The 26,346-nt window shown below is 37.9% G+C and overlaps 4 protein-coding genes across 4 annotated transcripts in view; 1 reads left to right on the forward strand and 3 right to left on the reverse strand.

The window, feature by feature from the left end:
- The window catches only part of dym (dymeclin), a 51,329-nt gene extending 39,990 nt beyond the window's left edge, over positions 1-11,339 (reverse strand). The window contains exons 1-8 of the mRNA XM_042395437.1: positions 11,124-11,339; positions 9,194-9,400; positions 7,322-7,374; positions 7,032-7,125; positions 5,833-5,969; positions 4,654-4,726; positions 2,306-2,431; positions 978-1,117 (exon numbers count right to left, since the gene is read on the reverse strand). Of these exons, the coding sequence (XP_042251371.1) occupies positions 978-1,117; positions 2,306-2,431; positions 4,654-4,726; positions 5,833-5,969; positions 7,032-7,125; positions 7,322-7,374; positions 9,194-9,333 (763 nt within the window). The 5' untranslated portion in view covers positions 9,334-9,400; positions 11,124-11,339. The remainder of the gene's footprint in view (positions 1-977; positions 1,118-2,305; positions 2,432-4,653; positions 4,727-5,832; positions 5,970-7,031; positions 7,126-7,321; positions 7,375-9,193; positions 9,401-11,123) is intronic.
- A 2,225-nt stretch (positions 11,340-13,564) lies between these two features.
- LOC121885866 (UPF0729 protein C18orf32 homolog) lies at positions 13,565-16,121 on the reverse strand. Its single transcript, XM_042395651.1, has 3 exons — positions 16,007-16,121; positions 14,134-14,349; positions 13,565-13,700 (listed from the first exon to the last, which is right to left on the reverse strand). Exons 2-3 carry the CDS (start codon positions 14,311-14,313, stop codon positions 13,635-13,637), a joined length of 246 nt encoding a protein of 81 aa, XP_042251585.1. The 5' UTR covers positions 14,314-14,349; positions 16,007-16,121; the 3' UTR covers positions 13,565-13,634.
- Positions 16,122-16,130: 9 nt separating this feature from the next.
- Positions 16,131-20,858, forward strand: rad1 (RAD1 homolog (S. pombe)). The gene is made up of 7 exons (XM_042395650.1): positions 16,131-16,218; positions 16,640-16,841; positions 16,988-17,096; positions 17,300-17,457; positions 17,635-17,735; positions 18,176-18,274; positions 19,752-20,858. Exons 2-7 carry the CDS (start codon positions 16,647-16,649, stop codon positions 19,927-19,929), a joined length of 840 nt encoding a protein of 279 aa, XP_042251584.1. The 5' UTR covers positions 16,131-16,218; positions 16,640-16,646; the 3' UTR covers positions 19,930-20,858.
- bxdc2 (brix domain containing 2) lies at positions 20,769-24,592 on the reverse strand. The gene is made up of 10 exons (XM_042395649.1): positions 24,393-24,592; positions 23,306-23,417; positions 23,114-23,157; positions 22,961-23,031; positions 22,819-22,868; positions 22,647-22,720; positions 22,374-22,424; positions 21,904-22,005; positions 21,612-21,740; positions 20,769-21,399 (listed from the first exon to the last, which is right to left on the reverse strand). Exons 1-10 carry the CDS (start codon positions 24,540-24,542, stop codon positions 21,151-21,153), a joined length of 1,032 nt encoding a protein of 343 aa, XP_042251583.1. The 5' UTR covers positions 24,543-24,592; the 3' UTR covers positions 20,769-21,150.
- Between the last annotated feature and the right edge of the window lie 1,754 nt (positions 24,593-26,346).

Raw genomic sequence — 26,346 nt, forward strand, 5'->3', positions numbered from 1 at the left:
TAAGAATCGTTGTGTTTTTGTTATTTTAGAATGAGCCCTTTATATCTACAGAGGGAGCGGGTCCCCTTCCACGGAGCCCGCCATGCTGCACCGCCATGTTTCTACAGTAGCCCAGAACGGACAAACCAAACACTCTAGAGAGGGCTTTTCGCGTTTTTCATGACCACCATAGGTTCTCCTACATGCTTGAAAGGTGACGGTGAGGGGAGAGGTATTCAATTGGTTGCAATCTGCAACCTCACCACTAGATCCCGCTAAATTCTTCACACTGGTCCTTTAAGCTACCAGTTGTTTTCAAAGCCTCAGCAGATAGAGTTGCACCGTTGGAGATGGTTTAGTTCGGTTATCATGTAACCTAAGTATGTAATTTCAGCCACGACATATGGTCAAAAGCTTTCGGAAATAACAAGTGAGTTGGATTTTTGTCAAACTGCTGTTTTCATGGTCAAGACTTATCGTTTAAGATCAATCAAACTAGATGTTGATAAGTTTTAATTGATTAATTGACTGTTCCAGCTCTACGACAAATAATCCAATAATAAGGCAGATTAAATTCAAACCACAGTGTTACCATATTACAGTTTCTAAGCCATGTTATTTGAAAATGAAGGTGAATGCATCCAAAATGTCCATAATAATTATTCACTGCAATGAGAAACTGGATCTATGCCAAAGCTGAACCAGAATATAGCGCAGCAAAATCTAAAAGATGATTACAATGGACAGTTTAGGTAACCGTGTAAAACATTCGTTCAAACTCAATTTTCAGTTTTAAAAATAAACACAAAATCACTGCGGATCTGTCCACTTGCATCCAAAGACCTCAGTAATTAGATTGGTGAGTAAAAAGCTGTCAGAGCAAATACAAATGATTGCCAAAATTATGATCTAGGTTGAAAAAATGGATTTTCCTTTTGCTCCTTTGTTATTGTTTCCTTTTATTTAGTTTGTGTGTGTGTGTATGTGTATACTCTTACTTGCCACCCCGGATGCCAGGCCGTAAAGCAGGCCGCCCTCAGCTTTCGGTTCAAAGATGTGGGTCGCTGGAGGTGGACATTTCTCCTGTCTGATGAAGTTGTAGAGCAGGGTCTTCACCAGTCGACTGGTTAAACACAAACTGGAGAAAAGAGACAAATGCAGAGTTAAAAATCAAAGAAATTTATGTATTTTTTATGTTTGACTCCACTTGAAACATCGCAGGACAGATCAACATCCTATTCTCAATCCACAGGTGTCCATATCAGGTGTCAGTTTGAGACTCTACTCTTCCTTCATCATATAAACTCTCTCTCAGTGACATACATATATAATTGGTTGTGTGTACAATATCTGATATCACTGTTTTGGTAATTCGACACAGCTTTGCTTTCTTGACAGACTAAATGGCAAAAACATTTTAGATAGCCCTCTAATCTGTTTTGCCTACATCAGCTACTTGGAAGCCTTTCTTCAGCTCAGTGGCAATTAATCCAAAGTGCTCTCATTCGGCTCTTACGCTGTGAGAGCCCTGAAAGAAAATTACTTTCATCCTCTGTCTAGTGCACCCATCTAAACTGCACTATGAGACTCAGTGGTACAGCATTAATCAACATTTATCAATATTCAAGATAAGAATGAACTAAAGAAAATTGGGTTCTCGCCATTTCAAAGTACAGATCTACATCAGAATGTTGTTTTTACTTTTAATTAGCATTTAGTAAGTTATCTTATCGCCACGTTTTATTTTTTGCATTTTGAAGTTCATGGGTGTTATTATCATTTAAAAAAACAGACTCGCTTGTTCACTTTCCCACGGAATCACAGACTACAAGGTCACAGCGGAGACAAAGGTCTCGGTTGAATAGACTTGTTTCTTTTTTTTTTTTTCCCCCCCTTTTCGTATCAACTGAATGACACATGAAGACACTGTTTGGAGCATGATGAGAATGTCTGGAAGCACAGAGACAGGCTAACGGTATTACAGTCCAGATAGAGGAACAGTAGGCTGGATTACACGGTTTCACATTGACGTGGAGAGGTCCAAAATGATCTGTGTTCATTAAAAGTCGTCAACAGACTGTGGATGACCCAGTTACTAAGACGAGTGAGACTAAGTCATACATCAGTAGAGATTCCCGAAAATGATTCCACCTAAATGTTTGTTTACCACTCATATTTCTATCTTTACACAAAGTTGGTTTTACTGTTATGGTTAGAGTTAATGCACCAAACAGTAATTGTGATCATTAAAAACTATGTGGCTCAACCAAATCGTTAAGTCAATGGCAGTCCTCAGTGGACCACAAATGTGTGTGTGTGTCCTCACCATCGTCCCTTCATGATGTGCTGGTAGATTAATCCATCTCGGAGGATGTCTTTGTGGAACAGCTGGTAGGAGAAGAATACCAGCAGCGTGGTCACCGCTTCGAACAGGATGCTATAGGTGATGTCACTACAGGGACGGACAGATGCGAGCAGAGTTAATGTAAAAAAATTATAATCTTTGTAGCACAAATTCATGGGTATAAATGGTATCTAGATGCGTTAATCCTTGAAGTATATGGATGATCTCTACGCATCACCTATTTATTGCTTTACATTTTAGGAAGCGGGTTATTTGCAGCTGTGATACATATCTCCCTTGCAGTGTTGTTTACATTGACTTCACATTATAAAGGAGGTAGAAAGAACAATGTGATTCCTTGGTGGAAATTTGTCGCACTACAGAAGAGTATCCTTCCACTAAAGCCTGTTTACTAAACTTAACTCGTACCTGCTTCCTGACACATAACACGTACGCACAACAGCTTTAACTGAAATGACCTGACTTCAGACATGGGTCACTAGTGTTTTCTTTCCACTTTCACACACTCTCTGCCAATTATGAGTCACACTGAAAGATTATCACTTGTCTGAAAAAAAAAAATAGTGAAAAACAATTTCCAGAAGCTCAAGTTGACATCTTCAAGTTGCTTGCCCAAAAATATTCTGTTTGCTATCACGGATGACTAAGAAAACCAGATAAATACACATTTTAGAACCAGCGAGTTTTTTGGCATTTTGCTTAAAATTGACTTAATTAATGATTAATAGATAACTCAATCAATTGATGAGTCCATTTACAGGAAATTAAGCACTTTTGATAATTGTTTCAGCTCTACATCTGCGAGTTAAAAAATGACCAGTGACAAAGATACAGCTAAAAAAAACAGGACGTAAATGGAAAACAAATGGTGAAAAATCGGTACCATAACCACGTGTTGAGATGTCTGTTTTTTTAGGTTATTAAATATTTTACAAAGTATTGCAAAAATAAGACAACACATACATTGATTAGAGACATAAATGATCAGTACTTAATCTAACCGTACAGATTCTAGACTATCAATATGCATCAACTGCCTACCTGGAAAATTAGTAAAAAAAAATGCTGACATCTAGCTTTCTTGTAAAAATTAAGGTTATAATCAAAGTGCAGAAGTCTTTTAAGGATTTGGGGGAACTACACCAAAAGAATGGTAAGGTTCCCATCCAAACCAGGAGCACGTACAGAGGAAATGGGCCGAGAGCCACAAAGTGGTGAAGGGAAGAAAAACAGGGAGAGTCTTGAAGCTTGGAACAATGAATAATGTTGGAATACTGAACGCATTTATACAAGAGCCAGGGTTTGATGTCCGGAGACACAGAAGAGAAGGAGAGAGGAAGAGGGAGAGAGGAAGAAGAAGAAGAAGAGATCGGTTGACAAAGAGAGAGAGAGAGGAAGACATCGAGATAACACAACGACAAACAAGAGAGAAAAGAGAAAGATGCTGCGTCATTTATCAGACGCTTACGCAAACTTATTATGATGCTCATGTGTAATGTAGGACCGCAAGGGAGATTTTCTCTGCTTCTACGTACGTTCTGTATCTTTGTTTGTCCCTCTGTGACAGACTGAGTGGCAGGCGGGAGACAATTCTGCCATTGATAAGTAAACACATGGAAACGTTCACTCATTAAAGCTGAGTGTGCTAGCGTGCACACCACCCACTGGGAGTAAAGGCTGATACCATTTTTCAATGTGCTCCTCTCCGGCTCATTGGCACCACTCCTGCTAATCCTACTCAACTTTCAAACCATTTCTCTTCTTCTTCCTATATGGCTACGGACTCTGGAAGTAAAACACACGGATGTCCGAGCCAAAGCGTGTCCCGTAATGGATTTCATCTCCTCTTGGTTAGTGTATCGAGGGGGTGAATGAGCAAACAGAGCACGCAAAGAGAAAAGTTTCACAAACTGCTTTTCATTAACTCAATGACTAACATCCTAGACAGATTAACAATGAACGAAAATGAATAAAAACAAGGAGATCAAACTAAGGGATGGACCGGACTGAGAAACCGCACAAGCCATTGATTTTTCCGAGTGATTATTACGCTTATAATATAATGTCAGACAAGAGATCTTGAGCAAATACCACTATGACATTATTAAATTGATGTGTAGGGGGAAATGTGAACAACCTGGTCATGTAAAATGTCTTTTTACAGTGTTGTATCTGAATCAGTCGTACATGTCTGACCTTTTTAGTGTACGGAAGACATGGTTGGATGTTTTATTCAACCTTACACACACGCACAAGCATCGATACATAGTACATAATCATAGATACGCAAACAGCAGGGAGATACTTACAGCAGGGGCACTTCAACGATCAGGTGAATGAGGTTGGATAAGAGCTCCTCAAGGAGATCCTCATGGCCTGTTTCTATACAAAGGGTTAAGGACATTATTACAGAGAATTATTATAAAAGAAATACATCGCAGCTCTCTGCTCCCTCCGACTCCCAACCATCATTCCTGTTTCATGCTCACTGTGCATAGATGGCATTGAGTGAAATTAGCTCACTGGAATCTTCTTTTTACCGCTTTCAACAACTCAAAATTAGCACTGTATTATTTTGCAGACAAATCAGCAGAGATTGAAGGTATTTGAAAACAATCATCCAACAAAGCAGATATAAAACCAAATCCTGAAGGTCTGTAGGCAGCTGCAAGTGAGTGAATGTGTTTCTGTCTTTGAGGAAAATGTCCCAGTTCACGTATGTGAGTGAATACTGGTAGATATGTGAATCTCAGCATAGAATACAGTAACAGGAACAAGACTGAGGAACAGACACAGCAGAACCATAAAAATGTGTATTTCTTCCACTGTCCCCTTGATGGTATTTCTTAATTACTCTGTAAGTGACCACCAAAAAAAAAGTCTTAAATAATTTACATTTATCAAGGTCATCAAGAGGGTACACGTTTGCAGAGTGCATATCTTCAGTATTTAGTAGAGGCAGGGCTTATGTTTGAGTCCAAAAATGATGTGCAGTCAGGGAACGTAGATTCTGACTTTTATTAACTGAGTTTCTCAGAGACAGCTGATCCAGGTCAGTAGCCAGGGGTATTTGTGCTCAATTAAAAAGTCAATTTCTTATCTCTCTTTTGGTAGGAAAGGAAGTATTACGCATTCGACCCCAGTGACTAAATTGTATTAACTCACACCTCATGTGTCTACTGGGATCCAAACACCTACAAGGATGTTGCTCATAAGATTTTTCAGTAAATTATTTATTTTTTTGTGTGTAAAGTACACTCAAAAAGAAAGCAAAAATGCTCAAACTGACTTAAAGCACTTTCATTTTTGTGTTTGACAATGTAGCTGTTGGTCACTCCTTACAAACAAAATGAGAGGTTTTCACTCAAAATCAGTTGTTGAATCCTGTGAAGCTGATTTCTTTTCTTTTAATTTTGTGGCCTCATTTCAGTCTTCCTGTGGCACACCTTCCTTTCCCCAAATCAGATGATGATGATGATGGAGCTCACCTCCACAGGAGCCTAGTGCCCTCTCCTGGTAGGAGAACTGTAAGTGCAGCTCTTCTTCACTCATCTCCCTGATGAACACCTTGAGCAGGCAGCGGATCATGAACAGTGCATTGTGGGCCTGCCAGATAAACAGCTGACTGCGGAGGAGAAACAAAGCAAAAGACGTGTCACATCAAGGTCAAACATGTGACTGAAATAAATGCAATGTAGGCTCATTCTGTTGGGTTTATGTCCTAAATTTAACAAGGTAAGACCCTGAATGTTCTTGTAATATGTTGCCATCGATGTAAACAGTTACACATATTCATCCAAGAGTTGCTCAGCATACTAAACTAGGACTGAAGCCTTTGTGTATTTGGCCTAATGTAACTGGAAACCCAACACTAACTGCTCCATGAGTGTTTTGTTGTGGACCAGAGCTCTTAACTCCAGGAAAAGGAGCAAGTGTGTGATGTTCATTTCCTGATGGCAATTAATAAAGCATCATGTTATCACTTTGTGCTTGCCACTGACCGTGCCAAACCAGTGGAGCATATTACTTTTAGTTTTCACATTCAAAGTAGTGACTCTGGTGTTTCGCAAATCATGACACAGCTTCTTCGACTTCACGGCTTCAGCGGCCTTTGAGTATAATCATATGCCTCTGACGGAGACAAAATTGGGACGAAGTTGGTGAGAAAGAAATGTAGAGGAAAATAAGAAATGATTGGAACCATCCAGCGCTAGCCGCAATGTTTCACAACCACTAAACAGCAACAAGGAGGTGTCTAATCAGTCCCACAATTTGACATTTTGCACATGCGAATTATGTTACACCCAGAATATGTGGGTTTGGTTAACAAAACCTGTTAAAAATTTTGTGAAAAATAGATGGGAGCGATAAGTCCAACCTCACAGAATGAAGAGTTCTCAAACGCTAACTTGGGCACGGTCCATTTCTGTGGAAATGGATCTTGGCAGTGAGTGTAGAATAATGCCACATGTGTTGATGGTTATACCTCAGCAGTTTTCTTATGGGAAACTGCAACCGCTTCATTGTTTCTCTGCTTTCAAACACAGGGATTCCCTGACTGCATGCAATCAAACAATAGCTGGCCTACACTCCCACTCATTGAAGACACTGACATGCACAGGGTGTATCATTACTGACACAGTCCTCATAGTTCATTTTTCCCCTCCTCTGAGGTTCCCATGCTCACTCTTGGCATTCTGTAGAGATTTTCAGTTCTTTGGTTCTTCCCAGGAAAATTCTCACAAGGGCGCCAAAGTTCCCCGTTCTGGGATTGTTTTCAACTGGAAAAAAAAAAAACGTATGAGAGAACTTATCAACAACATTACATAATCTAACTTCCTAATTTGAGAGTTCAGTTTGCAAACAACAGCATGAAAAAATGTGTATTTTTGCTGATATTAATTGTGATTACTAGAATAAGGTATTGATCAGTCAAATAAGCACATATAAAGTATATTTAAATCATAGAAAACATACTGAGGATCTTTGCCAGGGGGATGACGGCCTCTTCCAGCAGCTTAGAGTCTCCACTGTTTAAGGGGAAAACAGGGAAGAGAGGAAGTAGAGAGAAAAGGAGAAGATACTTAGATATGCATGATAAAAGACTAGTGCTCTCTGTTGTAATGCTCGAAAACTGCTGTATAATTTAACAGTAATAACATTGAAACAACTGGTTATTTGCAACTGTCATAGATCTGCAGGGACAGAGGAAAAGTTATATAAATGCCTCTAAAAGTCTGAATGAGACGTTCAAGGATTTGTTAAGGTGTACGGATCAACTTTTTCATATTATATCTAGGGCCACAACCAACTTTTCATTATTGATTAATCTTTTGATTATTTTCTTGATTAATTGATGTACCCCAAAGCCCAAGATGCAACCTAAAATGTTGCATGCAACCAAAAGTCCACAACCCAAAGATATTCAGTTTATTTCCATAGCAGACTAAAGAAACCAGAAAATATTTACATTTATTAAGCTTGAACCAGAGAATTCTGCATTTTTTACTTAAAAATTTACTTTAACAACAATTTATCGATTATCAAAATAGTTGGTGATTACTCTTCTGTTGATTGAATAATGGATTAATTGACTAATTGTTGCAGCTCTCTCTATATATATGTATTAGTCCCTTAGGTCAGATGGAGGAATTCATGGTTTATATTAACTAATGCAACTGTAAATTTCCATTAGAGTTGAGCATGGAATATGTTTCTTTTCTGGTGGACAGCAGCTCTGTCAAGTACCGTCATGTCGTGCTTGTGTGCAGTATGCAGTGGAGTGCCATTCATTTTTTATGGTAAAGTATCAGTGTGTGCTCTGGGCGTTACTGTGATCACGAGCGAAAAAAAAAAACTGTTTTTAAAATCAATTTCAACAAGCCTGAACTGAGAAGACCAGCTGGGTCACGCTAAGATCTTTTCTCATTTCCACTCATGTGTCCTTCTCAAGTGCTAATTGGGCATGATCCCCTTTCAGGCTTGTCCAGATATTTCACTGGTATGCTCTACACGCAGATCATATGTCCTCTGCATTTCCACAGTCTTACTGCTACTGGGAAATTAAGTGGCAGATTGCTTTATTTAAAAGTTGATGTTATCATTTGAACCTAAACAGAAACTACTGTGACATTTTGGTTGAATTTAGTTTTCTATCAAAAAAGGTCTGCCCTTTAAAACCATGATTAGCTGAATCCTAGATTTACTGAAATATAAAGAACAATCAACAACATCATTTTATAACTTCAGTCACAGTCCAGCTTCAAGAGGAAACCCAGTGTCTTTACTTCTCAACACTATTTACAAAGGAACTAAACACTAACTAGTCCTCAGCCTTACAGGCCAATAATCCTGTTGAATCATTACTCAGGTGAGCTCTGCAAACATCCTGTCTAAAGTTTAATGTTGGATCCTGGCTGGGAATCTTCAAGGACATCTGTTGGTATAGCATACTATAACTGATGAGTAGATGCTTGGGGAAACTGAGATGGTGCTAAAATAAAAGGAAATATGCGAGAGATTTTGATGAATCTGTTGTCCTCTAAATTTAGAAGAAGCTGCAAAAAGGAAATGATTGGTACTTTGATACATAAATTCCTAAAATTAATAATGTTTTTTCCAATCTGAAATTAACCATGTCAAACAATCAGCAATCGAATTATTCAACTAAATTAATAAATCAATTCGTTTATGTAAATAAAGCAACAAAAATTGTGACTCCACTAATTGCTATTTGCTCTTCAGCTGGACCTTCATTCACTGCAGTCTAAGAGAAAAGAGCTGCAAAATTCTGGCACATAATTTGACATTATGTCTGATAAAACATTTCTATGCGTGTGTTTTGAGTACCTGCTGGTTGGACTGATGAAGGTGAAGGAGATGAGCTGGTTCCAGAAAGGGTCATTCTCCGATATGGACTCAGTGCCCACGAGGGCCTTGAGGCTGGGGTTCTCAGACAGGTCACTGACCTGGCTGGTGTTGGCTCCCATCTCTACTGGCTACACTCAGCCAGATGCACCACTCCTTACTGATTTTTCATCGGGCGTATGCCAAATCCTGAGGCAGAGGAAACGTTTTAATCTTTGGTTCCATCACCACCAAAATAAACAAAACAAAAACAAATGCAAAACTACTAATGCTTAACAGAATGTTATACTTATAAGCCTGCATTCATAACTTTATTATGAGGCTAGAAACCAGCTTGCGTTTAACATAGATCATTTACATTTCTGTCTGCACTAACACTCAAACATGTTTTATAGATCATAATAATAATAATAATGATATACCTGCACACTGAATCAGAGCTCCATTTACTTTATTTGTGATGTTTCGTTTACGTTTAGTGGATGTGCACATGACTACTCTGTTTCATATCATATTTATTATGGCGTCAGTAGATGTCCCGTGTTAAAAAGGAAATGACAAATACTTCACAATCACTTATTTTTCCTTCATTTCTCATATCCTGGCAAAGATTAACTATTGACATTGGACGCAGCACATGAGCTGACTAATTAGGTCAAGAAAAGCTACAGTGTGTATCTTTGCTCTGTGTAAAACTTTAAACTATCCGACTCCTCTAGGACACTAGCGTCTGCTAGTTGGCCCTCTCTCTCTCTTTCTTTCTTGCCTTGATACGTCACATCCCTTGTGGTTTTGCTGTAATAAGGACCTCATGTTCACAAGAATATGAAGTCTCCAAATGTCCCTTTTGAAAAAACTGTAGAACTCTCATACTGTGTGCTAGTATGTTAAAATTTGAGGAAGGTATTCACTGGTAATTCATTTACATTCTTTACAGACGAGGCCTCAGGAAGTTATTTAGACTGATTTTTTTTTATTTTAGGGAGGACAAAAGATTTCAATGTTCAATGGCCTACTGCTCTGTGTCTGTATCACATCGAGGGTGTCTAACACTTTCACACCTTTCTGGCCTTATGTAAGACCTTATTTATAGATATAGTCACTGTGATTCAGGAGCTGCAACCATTTTAATTTGGGTAGGTCAGTTTAGTTTTTGCACCAAAATAGGGTTGGAGAAATTATGAAGCTGATGGAATTTAAAAGAAGCTACTGTTGCTACCAGAGCTATCAAATCACATGATTTGAACATTGCATGCAAGCAAATTGGATCAGTCCTCCTCAATTAAAAAAAAAAAAAAATCATTCATGTGAAAGGCCACGTTCATGGGTGACACGCTGCGAACCAGGACGTGTTTTGTCTTCTTGAAATGACACACCTTTGGCATACAGGTGTAGCCAGGGGAGCAACGTTTGCTCAGGTGAAGTGCATCATACAACAGTGATGTACCACACCTTGTGCCCCTCATGTGTTTATGGGAAAACATGAAAAATACAAACTTGAGCAAAGACATAAGGATATGTATGTCATCAAAAAATGCTACCTATCCTTATGTTCTTGTTGTTATAGACTAACGGACTATTGTGACTTTGCCAGAGCTAAATTTAGTTTCCACATCAGAGTTTGCTATCTCATGCCCCTCTAGTTGTATCTGTTCTTGTATCACTGCAGTTTCAGTTTAACTTAGCTAACGTGACAGGACGTCAGGTAGCTCATCCTGTTTCAAGTGCAGGCGCCAGGGAGGCGATTTTGACTGTCACCACGATATACTGACATAAACTAAGTAGCATGAAGTCAAATATAGGTATATTACTGGTTCACGAGCGTGTCCAGTTAATTAGTACTCATTAATTACTGTCCAGAAAACAGCTAACGTTCACTGCTTGTTTGCAATCAGCTGACCGTTTAGCTTACCTGTCATGAATGCTTCTCGCAGTTTCCGTGGCTCGCTCGGATCCCACGACCGTTAAGAAACGACTGTTTTGTTATTAACACTAATTAGCAATTTTGTCCAATTTGTTTACCGAGCGTAATTTACAAAGGCAAATGCTTGAAATTGCGTGGAAATTAAGACAGTTAAGTTTACTCTACTACACACTCCTTTCCTCCATGTTTTCCACGTCGCCACCCCTTGCGTAATGACGACATAAGGGCTTTGACATACGTAAGTGACGTTGCAGATAGAAATAGGGTGAATAGAAGTGCCCGATCTAAGCTAACATTTTCTATCTACTTATTAGTTGTGTTTTAAACGTCTTAGAAGTTATTAAAAACATTTAGTAACCACCTCAAGGTGTTCGCATTTTACACATACACTGCCACACTACACATACACATTTACACTATTATTATTTTCTTTATGTTGTGTGTTCTATGTTATCAATACTGTAGCACTTTAAGTTTCACTGTGAATGAAAAGTGCAGTACAAATTAAATGAATTATTATTTTATTATTATTATTATACTGTCTGAATAATGTAATTTCAGTAAAAAGTCAGCAAACCAGTTGAGAGCGAAGCACTGGTTAGAATAGAAGCAGTGTATGAGCACCTTGTCAATGAAAAGATGATCATTTATTCATTAATTAAAATGTAAGTTTGAGTTAGAAAAACTATTAAATTAAGAGTAAATACATTCAAGAATACACAAGTACATGCTCCTATGTAGTCAACCTATCATTATCAAGAAAAGGTAACAGATTTTCTTAGTGTTACATGAAATTACCAAAAAAAAAAGGTCAAAAGAGGGTACACACAATTTGGGAAGTTTAATTCAAAGAAGACTAACACATTATTTATTGAGACAAGATAGTACAAGGCAATATAAAAAGACAGATAAATAGGATTTTACAAAAGTAAAAGAGCTAGAGTGTAGTGCAAGATATTAATGAATAGTCCCTGAAAACCCAGCTTCAAATCTTAGTATTTCTCTATAACATTAAATATTAATTCAGTAAGAGTTCAACACTTAAAAACTCTGCTTAATCTGCTTCATCAGGACTGTGTGCAGGTGCCGTCACCATCGTCCAACTGAGCATGCCCTGATAATGAGTAAAGCTTAGTCATAGTAGCAAAGTCAGGATATTTCTGCCCCCCTGCTGCTTTAATTTTGACCACTTTGATCTGTCTCTTTAACATTATGCTACACCGCACCATCAGTGATGGTAAAAAAGAAAATAATGATGATTCATAAGTGACATAGCCTGGGTTTGAATGTTTCATCACCAAGGACAGAGCACAGTGAAAAACATGGTTTGGTCGTATCAGAAATTACAAACACACTAAATAGTTTCCTCTGTAGTGAGAATTAAGTTTTTATTTTTCATATTTTCATCACTGACAGGTGGTGTCTCGCCCAGCTGTAATTTCAACATCTATAAAATGTGAAGCATTGAATTGTGAGATCGTTAGCAGAAAGTAGTGAACAGGCCATGGACACTGCATTTTTGAGGGCACTATACTGTGCAGAAATTTCACACTCACACAGGAGGATATAGTGCACTATACAGTAAATAGGGAGTGTTTTTGGGGCACAGCCTTGGTCTCCCTCCAACAGCCAAATGCAGCAATGAAGTTTAATTAGCCAAACAATAAACACTTGTGTGTGCTGAAACATTATAACTATCCTGTGGGTCGAACACCTTTTTGTGCAGCTTTAAGAGTCCAATTTTGCCCAGACAGAAAAACTCAAAGCAAGCTGACAGATAAAGAGCCATCATATTATATGGAATACAACATGGCTATTAGTAATGTGTTTAACTACTGCCTAATTTCACAACCAGCAGACATTAGCTTTCATTTTGAGTCATGTAGCCACTTGAGGATATGCAATATCATCATGACATGGTGCCCTTAACTGTAGCTACTATTGTAAAATATATTCTAGTTGGCAATGCTTTCAACAAACTTACAGCAGTCTAATTGTTTGCTGCTTTAAACTGATCATGATCAATGATCAATCGAAAACCCATTTAGCACACCTGTGATATTGCTATCACATTTATATTGTTTAAAATAGCATGAAATACAGACATCAATTCCTTAATGACTTTACAATGAGGAGGGAGCAAACTAGTTGTATCTGACGCAGTTCATTAAGGGAGCAATAAATGAGCATTTTTTATTTGAAGAATTTCTTTTATTCATTGATTAAACAGCAAGTTTGACTTAGAAAAACTATTCCATTGAATATTTGAATATTCAATACATTAAAGTCTTGTATCAATTCATGATTGACAAGGAAAATATAATACTAACCAATTTCCTAAAGTTACTGGAATATAAATGAAATAATTAAAAACAAGGTAAACGCACAATATGGAAGGTTGTAAAGACCATTCAAAGAAGACTGATAAGTTAATTTATAGTTTCTATATTATATCAAATATTTACACTGTTGTAGCTGCATTATAATCAAATAGAGGTGTCAGTCCGTCTTCTTATCCGCTGCTATAGTAGATCCGTTGGCAGTGGCCTCACCATTGCTTTCAGGCTGAAAGACATGAATAAGTAAAAATAATAAAACACCCTGCTATAATCAACAACATACAATCATTAAAATGCTTACACAAAAGATAAATCACGATTAGGAATTTTATCCGCTGAATTAATATGTTAAATAAATACAACAAAATACATTCAAAATGTCTGGATGAGCTGTGTTACGTAATAACAAGTCTGGTTAGTTTTCACTTATAATTTGGTTTAAATCATTAATTTAAACAAAATGTAGTAAATTGAAAACACAATATAATCATATCATCATAGTATGACTCTGATATTAAATAGATAATATTGAATTATAGCACAGCCTTACACACATACTGATATTAGCTACAGACAGGTATCTAAACCCTCATCCAGCAAAATAAATAAATGAGAAAAAAAATATATTACAATGACTTGGTCATTACTCATTATCTTACCTTGTCTGTCCCATTACACTTTTCACTAACTTTTTGGTCACTAGCGCCTGTCTCCTGGACTGCTTTTTTGGTCCAGAATGTATTAATGATGGGTGAAATGAAAGGATAGAGGAAAGGCTCCAGGAACCTCTTGTAGACCCACAACAGGACAGGAATCACAATACAGGGAATGCACACCATGACTGTGGCTCAGACAGGCCGTCCAAAATGAAGAACCTGCAGCACAGAAAGGGGACACAGGTTGTCAAAAGAGTATAATAACGTGTCTTCATCTCGTTGAGGGTGAGACAGCTTTCATGCCCATATATTACATATCTGTCCATGTGGCCACCTGAAACAGCAAAGTAGTTGACTGAACATTGCTTTCTGGGAACTTGCAGATACACAGATACAGACAGAAACTAGAAATTAAGTCTGAACGTTTTTTTGAAAACCCTCTGATCTCCTAAACCTACAGAGGGGTGAATACAACATCATGAACACATAAACAATCTTAATAAATTCTATATAAATGTCTTACGAGTAAAAAAGGATACATTTTCTTGAGAAAAAAATAGTGATGCTGCCTGGATTAAGACTGGATTTTCTGGAAAGTGTTGCTAAATGCTTTGAAGGGTATTGCTAGGTGGTTGCTGAGGTTTTGCTGGATAGTTGCAATGTTCCCACAGGTGTTTTCTCAGGGGTGTTAAGAGGTTTTTGCTAGGTGGTTGCTAAGATATGTGTGCACAAATGTTTCATAACTGAGGCCCATCCATGAATGTTTCAGCAGTTGCACTTAAGATAACACTTAGTTAGACTTTGATGCAAAGAAGGCAAGCCTGTAAATAAATATGCAAACGAAATAATCTATTACCTGACATGTTCAAGTTCCAACAGTGGTGATGTGTTTAGAGTTTGTGACGATTTAAAATTACTTAGATCCAAAATTATATTTTGAGAAATACCATCTAACAATAAGTTTTAACTGTTGGTATTATGATTTTTTTAACCATTTGTCTTTGAATCAATATTTCTGTGATGCTCACTTGCCAAAGATGACTGAGAGCCAACAGTAATAGCAGAGTTTAATCACTCATAGGATGACAACGTTACATTCTTGTAGAGCTGCAATTATTAGTCAATTAATTGGTTGGTTGATCAACAGAAAATTAATCGGCAACTTTTTTGGTAACTGATTAATCATTTTGAGTTATGTTTAAGAAAATACATTTAGAAAAACTGTCCAGGTTCCCTGATTCCAGCTTCTCAAATGTGAATATTTTCTGGTTTCTTTAGTCTTTGTTGATGTTTGGGGTGTGGACTCTTGTTTGGGCCGAAAGAAAGTCGCTTTGGGCTTCAGGAAACTGTAATCAACATGTTTCACCATCTTTTAACATTTCATGGACCAAACGACTAATCGAAAAAATAATCAACAGATTAACCAATAATTAAAATAATCGTTAGTTGCAGCCCTACATCCTTGAGGTGAGCTGGTGTCCAACTGCGATGAAAACCTTGGTTTTGGTCATTTATAGTAATGTTATGACGAGCTGGATCAACACTAACTTACTTAATTTCTGCCTCTCCTCACCAGCAAGTGAGCGGTGAGGTTTGTCACCAGCGACCTGTCGGGAAAATTGGTGTTTGTCCTGCATAATTTCTAAATGACTCTATCAAAACTGAGGCATACTCATGGAGGGCTTTCTTTTAAGAGATTAGGGACTATTAACTTGTCTTTTTTACAAGTCAGCGAACATTATCGTCACAACGTCAACAGACTGACTGTAAGCTAACGCTAGCTTCCTGCTAACGCTCGGTGCTGAACGTAGACAGGTATTAACGATTGTAACTAACCTGCAGGCTAAACAACATTAAACTGAGTGATGTGTCTCACCTCCGTGGATCACAAGACACCGCTGTTGTCGACTATTGTCAAGGTTCACAGAATAGTCCTCGTGTGTGTGTTTTGGAAGAAATCTCTGGAACGCGAGCTAACGTGACTTGCGCAAAACGTACTTCCGTAGAAGAAGAGCGACGCGGAAGTTGTTCCACGCCGGGGCGCCTTTCTTCAAAACACAATCGTGTGAATTTCTGAATTGCAACTTTGTAAGTGACTGACACCTCCTCACATTTGCCAGTAGCAATTGTTTAAAAGTTTACTCACCTTGGATATAAGATATTACAATATATTGCACTGAAGGTAGCTGTAATTAGCTATTTACGTTGTTTTATCTCTACGTGTGATACTCTAGCCTACGTTAGCTTAGGATACGTCAATAACAGACAGCAAAATGACAGTTTCATGGGTGTATTTGATAGTTTACATAAACCTTTCTATGGAAAAGCGTTCCCTCTTCATTTTAATATCAAAATGGTACCCAATTTGTGATAAAGGAGACATCTAAGTTAACGTTTTCGACATTTAAAATGGCTGCTATTTAAATGCCACATTATGTTTGTACAGTTTCTAATCTCCTGAAAACGTCCAAACCTTTCTTGCAAAGCTCTGTTTGTGTCTTCATTTCAGCGCTACAATGCCTCTGTCAACCCAGTCTCAACCCGACGATGAACAGTACGTGTTAGTGGCCAGTCTCGATAATGCTCGCAATCTGTCAAACATCCTGAAAGCAATCACCTTCAAGGACCATGCCATCTTCAGCGCTACACCCAACGGCCTGAAGGTCACTGTGGAAGACTGCAAATGTCTTCAAGCCAATGCCTTCATCCAGGTATGTTTGCTATACAATCATAATAAACTTTTTAATTGGAGTAAACACAGATGAAGTGATCCAGTTGTATGCAAGAGAGTCTTGGTTTTCTCCCCTTCAGTGATGATACTTCAGAGAACAGATTTGGCTTCTGTTTTTTATTCCAGGCTGAGATCTTCCAAGAGTTCACCATTAAAGAAGACTTGGTGGGTTTTCAGGTCAACCTTACTGTTCTGCTGGACTGCCTCAATATCTTTGGAGGAAGCACAGTACCAGGTAAAGAAACTGGAAACCACATTAGAAGCAGCTAAAACTCAGAGTATGCAAAAAGTATTAATTAAACCAGCTCTTATTTGGTTTCAGCACAGTTTACTAAATTTAAATCATCTTAAGCCATCATTAGTTCATTACCCATTGCATTTTTGGAGCATGAGTGTAGTTTATCTTTGTTTCATTATCCCCCTCACATGATGTTGCAGGAATATCAACAGCCTTACGGATGTGCTACAGGGGATATGGTTACCCTCTGACCTTGTTCCTGGAGGAGGGTGGGGTGGTAACTGTTTGCAAGATCAACACACAAGAACCAGAAGAGCCAATTGACTTTGACTTCTGCAGCACCAACGTCACAAACAAGGTGAACTTTCTGAATATTAAATAATATGATGAAAGAGATATACTCTACCAATACATTAATTTGGAAGAATGACAGAAACAAATAATACATCAATGAACAAATCTCTTTAGAGACTAAAATATGCATATTCTATTGATTTCTATTGATTACTGACTGTATCTTTGGCTCCTTTCAAAGGCGATCCTGCTGTCAGAGAGTCTGAAGGAAGCCTTTTCTGAACTGGACATGACCAGCGAGGTGCTACAGATCACCATGTCCCCCAGCCAGCCGTACTTTCGGTGTGTTGTTAACACTATTTAAACTAAAATATTTTGTTCACATCAGTTACCATACACTTATCTAATTGGTGTTAGAAAACAAAGTTTTACATCAAGTAAATAGTTCAAGAGTAGTCTTGCATCTACATGATTGCTACTATTGCAACTATATGTTATTGCTGTTCCCAATAATCTATACTATGTGAGGTTCACATAGCACACACTACTGCTGATACTACCACTACTATTTAAACAATTTCAGTATAATTTCTTGGGGACATTTGGCTTATGGTTATATTGCATAAGTGCCCAAAATAATGTTTAAAATACATTTAACCTTTTGTCAATAATTGGACTGTCTAATCTTTTAAGGAAGAAAGCATGCAAAAGGTTTCTTCAGCTTTTTTTACTATGCCGACTGAATTTACTTAACTTATTCTTTGATTTGTTGTTCTCTTGAGGTTGTCTACATTTGGGAACTCTGGAAATGCACATTATGATTATCCCAAAGACTCAGACATGATGGAGCTGTTCCGTTGCACCAAGACGCAAACCAACAGGTAAGCACAGAGTCACAAACAGCACAGTGCATTGTAAAGACTATAGAGAAATAAACTGTATACACAGGTGGTGGAGCAGGATAGAAACGCCCATTGAGAGGTAGGACCTTATAAAACTGTTTAATCCTCCTAATCATTCTGCCATGCAAATCGTAATCAGTATAACAAGTAACAGTGGATAATTCTAAAATAAATTTGAATGATTTGAGATCAAGTAGTGGAACCTACTTCCATGAATCCTTATGGGATTTGGATAATGGATGAGTTAATTCTGTTAATAAATAATATTTAGTCGGGAGTATATTGACATAACATGTTTTAAACATGTGCTCATCCCGTTGATGACCTTCAACTTGAGATGACTCTGCCAATGCAGACATGTGGAAGGCCTTGTTAAAGCCCCTACACACGCACACACACGGACACAGACGGGTTCAACCCCACTAGTGCTTTCACTTAATCTGTCTGATCAGAGCTCTCCTCAGTACTGTGTGGGCGGACAGATTGGATTGTAACTCTCAGCGTCGCTCTACCCCACCAGTGCAGAAGTTTAATCAGCCAGAATAGATGACAACACCTGCGTTAGAGTGTAGGGCCTTTAAATCATTGCACACGCTTTGCATGGCCCTATTTGGATTTCATTTAGTTGTCTTATTTTGGATTGTAAAAGTGGTGAAGGGCTGACCTCACTGAATTAATATACCTCTATACTGTAACTAGTTATGTAATAGGCCTTTTTTTCACAGCAGACATTGTGATTTGTCATAGCAGGAGAAGCGCTAGTGTAATTAATAACAGTAATGATTGCTTTGTTCCATTTAAATGTCTCAGTAAGCCATACTGGTAGGGCTGGGTATCATTTAAAAAATTACAACACCAGTACCCTTAAAGTGATACCGATACCAGTAGAGTACTTCATTTGACTCCAAATGATTTTTACATCAATACATTTTGAAAGTGTTTAAATTATTTAAATATTAAATAACTTTACAATGAAGTATTATTACCATAGACTGTATGGGTTGTAGCTGCTGCGGTAGTGGGCCAATCACACATCGCATTAAATCAAAGAACGCTTGTGGTGATTGGCTGCGAGCAAAACCATATACATTTTTTTCTAGATCTGGAGACAAAAAGGATCAATTGCAGGTATCGTTTGACTGGAGAAGTTTTAATTCTACTTGGTATTGGGTTATTTCAATCAATACCTTCAAGGTATTGAGTACTGATACCCAGCCATACATACCAGTGAGTCAGCATGCACAATAGCTTGGGAACTTGTGACAGTTATTAACAATGTTATTATTAACACCTGTGCTTTTTGAGGGGCTTTATTTGCTTTATAAAGGCCTTTATCTCAATTTATACGTTGTTATACTGTATTATGTCGACTCCATTATCTCTTATATTATTAACCTAGGAATATCCTTGTTTCTTCTCTAACATGTCCATATTTTTGTGCTGCTCCCTGTACCAGGTATAAGATGTCGTTGTTGAAGCCGTCCACCAAGGCTCTGGCTTTGTCCTGTAAAGTCTCTGTGAGGACAGATAGCAGAGGTTTCCTCTCTCTGCAGTACCTGGTCAGAAACGACGATGGACAAATCTGCTTTGTAGAATATTATTGTTGTCCTGACGAGGAGGTGGATGAGGATTGATTACACTCTTTCTGATAAACACATTATCATCAGTGGTGGCCGGTCGCTTTGAATTAGCGCAAGAAATCCTGAGAGGGCAGCACAGCCTGTGGGGTGCACACTGGACAAAAATGAATGTGAAGAGAGCACAGTGGATTATGGACAAATGGGCAAAGTTGGATTGTTATGGCAAAATCAACTGGTTGTTCATTTCCCAAACAGTGACATTTAAGTAGCACTTTGGCACTGGGTTAATGGGAATATCTTACTCAGCTCTTTGCTTCCTTTATAAATATGGGAAATGACTTTGGTTGCAGTTACTGAATTGTGTTCAAGTTACACTGGAGTCCCGGCTCTTTTAACACAAGGCACTCTACATGTGGACATTGCCTGCCTTTGTGAATAGTTTACTTCCTGCATCGGAACAAATCTGTCCTCCAGAAGTGTTTTAAGTCTAAAACAACACCATTTCTGCCCCAAGCATCGCCTAATGGTTCACATTATCCACACTACAATAGTAGACCACTAATTTATTAGGGTGTTATGACAGACTAGAGATCTGTCGAGGCCTTTCACCCAGTGTATGCAGGTATGAACAGAGCTGGACAACAGACTTTTATTCTTACTATTTGTTAAGATTGACGTTACCTTTGATTATTATGAGGGCAATATTATATTTCATCCACTCACATACTGTTTCTGGAGCCCTTTTTTTGATGCATGCAGTGAGCTGGTTCTGTGAGATGATATACAGTGTGTCTACATCATCTATAAAGCTTTAGATGCTTCAGCAGTTCTGCACATCTGGTTATAATTTTCCTTTCACATCACACCATTTGTTGTAAGAAGACATCAGATGATACTGTAAGTTGGATTGTTTTATTTCCAGGACATAGAAAACAATTATAGTCACATTCAAACTCAATAAACAAGTTATCAAAAAGGAAAAATATTGTTTGTGATGTTTTAAAAGCTGAGACTTTGATTACCAGTTACAATATTCATGTGACTGAGCCAGCAACATTAGTATATAGTGTGTGAATCCACAAACTATAGGAAAAGACACTCAACACACATTTGCCAGTAAAGGATTTTCTCTGACTGTCAAATATTTGATAATGAAATGCCAACGTGTTGCAGGCAAAGTCTTATCATGACCAAAACAGCTCTGAATATTGAACCTTTCACTGCACTTTCTTAGTAGCAGTGAATCATTCTCTCAGCTTGATCCAGTCCATCCAGTTACCTGCGTGCCATCTGCATCCTTTGTCTTTTGAAAGCTTTGTGTTTGTTCTTCTTCACCACTTTTGGCTCAGGTGGTTCTGTCTGGATGTGAAGAGGCTTCTCCTCAGCCGGTGTTACAAAGACGTCGGCGGTCACATCTCTGGCTAAATCCTCCTTTGCTTCAGTCCTCTTCATCTTCTGCATCTCCTTCACCATCTGCTTTTCATGCACTCTGGCTGCCGCTGCTAGGCGCATCTCTCGCCGGTGCTGCAGGTGACACAATCAGACAATATAAGATCAGGTGTGGTTTTCTTAGCAAGTGTGCTTAATACAGCTGGAGAGAGATGCCACTTGGGTGTGAAACCCAAGACTATAGCCACATTAAACTCAGATGAAATAAGTTTTGACCATCAAAATGCATCATTTCACAGATAAAATATCATGCCTACAGTTTCAACTGGCTGAAAATAGATTTTTACCATGTTAGGAGACTGGAAGTCTGGGTTCTCAAAGAGCGTAGGCCCTCCGAAGCTCCCCTGAAAGATCTTGATGAGGTTGAGAACAAAGCGAGGTCCAATCTCTACTAGAGAGGCATCCTCCTCGATGATCTGAATGTGGTGTAGAGAGATTATGACAACATTACAAAATGAAAAAAAAGAGTCACTGAGTATCACATTTCAGAAGCTCCACAACAGAAGATTTTTATATTCAATACACCTAAAAATGCTAATGTAAGCCTAGAACCATTTATTTCCAGTAGGGAAATATTACCTGATAGTTTCTGAACCATATCCTGTTGTCTGCGATGGTGAATGTTATGACGTGGTCCACAAAAGGCTGACTCTTAGGGTGGTAGCGTGGAGTGGAAAATGTCTGGAACAGAAAAACTTTGTGAGTACTTTCTTAAAATTTAAATAGAGGTAGATATACAACTCTGTCAGCTTTAAAACAAAACACAGCTTGTTTATGCTGAGAATACATTCACTGCTGGATCTAACCAATGATCAGTATTGACACAGTCCAAGTCTTATTACATCAAGTAAACTCTCAGTTTTCGCACCTGTCTTTAAATAACACAGCAGCAGCTAAATGTCACATTGTTGAACATTTTAATTCAATAACATTCATCAGCTCTACAGTTTGACAGAAGGTGTACTTTGCTAGGTTATAACCAAACATATTGACAGCATTAATGTGTGCATCCTTTGACAAACAACTTTGTTTTTCTTTTGGAAACAGACCTGGGTGAACAGCTCCTTCAGTAAAGCAAAGTGGGGCTCCTTGTCAAATTTCTGTAGGAGGAAACAAAGAACAACATAAAACCTTAAGCTCTTGTTTGGGGTTTTCACAAATTCTTTCTTAAATTCTTGTAATTGCAAAGTCTAGTAAATTGTTTCAAAGCATCTGGGGACTAGAGGTTTTTGTGACCTGAATAATTTTGTCTCTGTCACACAATCCATGAAAACAAATCCTGACAAAATCCCATTAACAACGGCGCATCCACGGCTACTCACAGGATCAAACGACAGCAGCGGCCTGGATCCTTTGAGGCAGTTTCCTGTCATCTTGAGTTCAGCCAGTGTATGAACTGTGGAGGTAGGTAAAAAAAAATGTAAATCAGTTCTCGTGCAATATGACAAATGTAGTCTTGATTCACTTCAGGACTATAAGAGACACATAACTCACTGTTCTGAACCAGAAATTTTGCAGAAGGTCCATGAGGGCTGTTTGAAATCCTGTAAAACAAAAACATTAATGAATTTACTTTTAATTCGTTCTACGATGCTGATGACGTTTAGAGAATGTAATAAAGGTCACAAATACTCACCACATATAGAGGTCCTGCTTCTTCTTGGCCTCAAAGAAGAGGCATTTGTTGCAGTTTTTGATTTCACACACCTGTAAAACAAGGCTGATCTTTAGCTCTGCCGCAGTGTGTGTTAGTATAGTGTGTCAACATTTTAAATAACATAGAACTCACCTCATTTACAACAAACAGCTTGTCCTTTCTGTCCATTTTTGTATCTATCAGGCAGAAAATGTTCTTGATATTATAAACAGTAAAATACAAAATAGTGACATCCAGATATCTGAATACATAACAGTCTGATATGGATCAGTGCAGATAGTTGTATGAAAGACATACTGCATGTCAATATTACATGACACTAACCTGCTTTTGAATGAGGCATCAAAGTCCTCAGGTCTTGCATCAAGTGTCTCGTTCTGAAGTTGATCCCCCTCGAGGAGAAAATGAGAACCCTTTCCTTGTTGGTCCATTTGCCCTGTTAAAGAGTTTATCACAGAACATTAAAACAAACTAAAACATGTTTGTTATTGTGAAGTTGAAATCACTCTGTCGTTCATCATTACACTGAAAGAGGTTTTCCTCGCTGTAATCATTCTTCCTGTTCACACTGGTGATTAAAAAATCCCCTTCAAATGTGCTTTCAATGTAAGTGATGGGGGACAAAATCCAGTCATTTGGGGCAAAAATGCATTTAAAAGTTTATTTTAAGCTTATATGAGGCTTCAGCAGTCTGAGTTAGTCATATCAAGAGGATATCTACCACATTTACAGTCTTTTAAGCATCAAATTCCCTCTTTGTGTTTACTCAGACAGTCTTTCCCTGTTGAGCTGCAAAAGTATAGTCACAAAAAAGAGGGACTTTGGCTCTAAAAATAGTGTAACATTGAAAGATATCTACTTCATTTGACTCATTTGGACGGCTGAAGCTTCATATTAGCTTCAAATAAACTTTTAAATACACTTTTCCACAGAGGGAGGCTTGTGGGTTTTGGTCCCCATCACTTAGTAAATGCATCATGAAGAGATTTTCTATTGGCCAGTATAAGGCAAGGAATGATTATGGCGAGAAAAAACTGTTTCAATGTACATTTAGGGAACCTGACTGTTGTTTTAAGACAGACATGAAATATTGTGAACACGTCCTTTAACCATACTGGGTAAATCAAATGTCTCTTGACCCCGATTAGTGAGTGAACATGATGCATGGTGTACATGCTGGATGAAGGCAGACTTCTATTTGGAGCAGCTTGAGTGTAATTTATAATTTAAGGGCTCTTTCACTGTAAAGTTGTACATTATATTTTACTCTTCAGTGTATTTCTTATAGCAACATGCTTGACAACCATTTTAATGTTACAATAAATAACTTATAAGACAATTTACCCCCAGTATAATGCTAATGCTAACAAGCTACCAACTTCACTGACAAATAACAAGCACGAGCACCTACCTGCGACACCGGTGCTGGGATTGTGACTTCATTTTCCTTCTCCTGTTCGGGTTCACCGGGTGGCTCACCTGCTTCTGCTACAAATTTTACTTTCTTTGCCTTTTTTCCACCGGGACCCTGTCCTCCACGTTTTCTCTTGTGTGTCGACATGTTTTTTTTTTTTTTGCACGCCGACACAAGTCTCGCGTACCCGAAGACTCAAACAACACATGTGTGGGTCAAACAGAGGAAGAGCGCCTCCCTGGTGGCGCGGAGGTGGTACTGCAGAAACTACATCCAAAAACACTTAAGTGCGCACAAAACTTAATGACCAAAACACAGACAAATTATGGCATTTTAAAGTGTAGCCCCTACCAAAATAAACAAATAAATAAATGATAGAAATGATTTATGTTTATATAGCACCTTTCAAGAGCAGACGTCACAAAGTGCCTCGCAATAAAAACAAACAAAAACAATGCAACAGACATTAAATGTAGACATTCAGCTGAAAAAAGGCAAAAACAGAAATAAACAAAACAAATTAAACAAAAGAAAGTCTAAACAAATGGGTCTTGAGCTGTTTTTTAAAAGTGTCCCAATGGGAGAGAATTCCAAAGTTTAGGAGCTACAACCTTAAAAAAAAGCTCAGTCTCCTTTTCTCTGGAGCCTGGAGCGAGGGAGAAACCAACAAACCCTGACAACATAACAACAACAACAAAAACAACAACAACAACAACAACAACACAAAACTGTCCAGAAAAATCCAGCCCCATCCCATATATCTTTGTCTGAAGACTTTAGCTTTTAATCCCATCATCAATCCATCGTTGGTCACAGTTCAGTGTCCCTTCTCAAAGACTTCCATCCCAGAGAACATTGTCCTTTCACCAGCTATGCTCCAACTATGAAATGTGATTTTTTTTCCTTCCTCCACTATTTCTAATCAAGTGACTTTAGTTGATTTTAAAGACAGATTTTAGACTTTTATTCAGAAATGTTTGATTTGACTTGAATCAACTATACTTAAAGGGATTACAATGTCCTATATAATGGGTATAAAATAGGTATAAAATATAATCTTGTGTCACCTGGATTTTCAAAAGACTGAGGCCATGTGTCTGACTAGAGCACCCCCACCTACATTAGCAGAAACCAAGGGGGAAAAAATCTAAATGTTTTTTTCATCATTATTATTTGGATATTTTCTATTTTGTCATCTACCTGTTCAATTATACTTTCTATATTTTTTCTTTCCCAACATAAAGGTGTTTCAAAGCCTTCTCCATGTTTCCAGAAATAAAAACCTGGCAGATAAATACTAAAGCTTTTATTTATTTATTATTTGATTTTATTGGCCCAAAATATTTATTTAAAAAAATACTAGAATCAGCTTATAAAATACTTGCCTGAGTGACTTAGTGTCCTGGATGAGGAGGTGGTCTGTGGAAGGTGCAAGTCTCCTCGTCATCACTAGAGTGCATCATGGGATAACTAATGGCTGTAAATTGGTATCTGTGACATTTTGTATTCATTGTACAATCACAGGTTAATTATAACAGTATGCAATAAACAGAGAGCTGTGGTAGTCAGTGTGCATTGTAAATAATTAATACTTAAGTGGTTAATTTACTAATCATTGCTTTGACTGGCTGGAAATGTAATGTAATAATGGAGCATTTCAGTATTCATTGTCAGTTATGGTAAGTCGGACAACAAGTCACATTTATGCAGGTTAGTGAAATAAAATTAGGCATGACAATTATTTGCCTAAACTATAAGTTTAAAGGGGTGTGTAATAAAATGTTTATAGGTGACAGATATGAGCTGAGGCACATAAAAGGTCCAATGAGATAGCTTGATGAGTAGGATTTTTTAAATATCTGTAGTCAAACCAAAATATGTGGTATTTAGCTGTAAAAAAATAGGCAGTAGACCAGAGAGTGCAGATATTTAAAGTCCCCCTCCACTCAAA

The sequence above is a fragment of the Thunnus maccoyii genome, chromosome 19 (assembly GCF_910596095.1).
Source record: "Thunnus maccoyii chromosome 19, fThuMac1.1, whole genome shotgun sequence".
Taxonomy (NCBI): Eukaryota; Metazoa; Chordata; class Actinopteri; order Scombriformes; family Scombridae; genus Thunnus; species Thunnus maccoyii.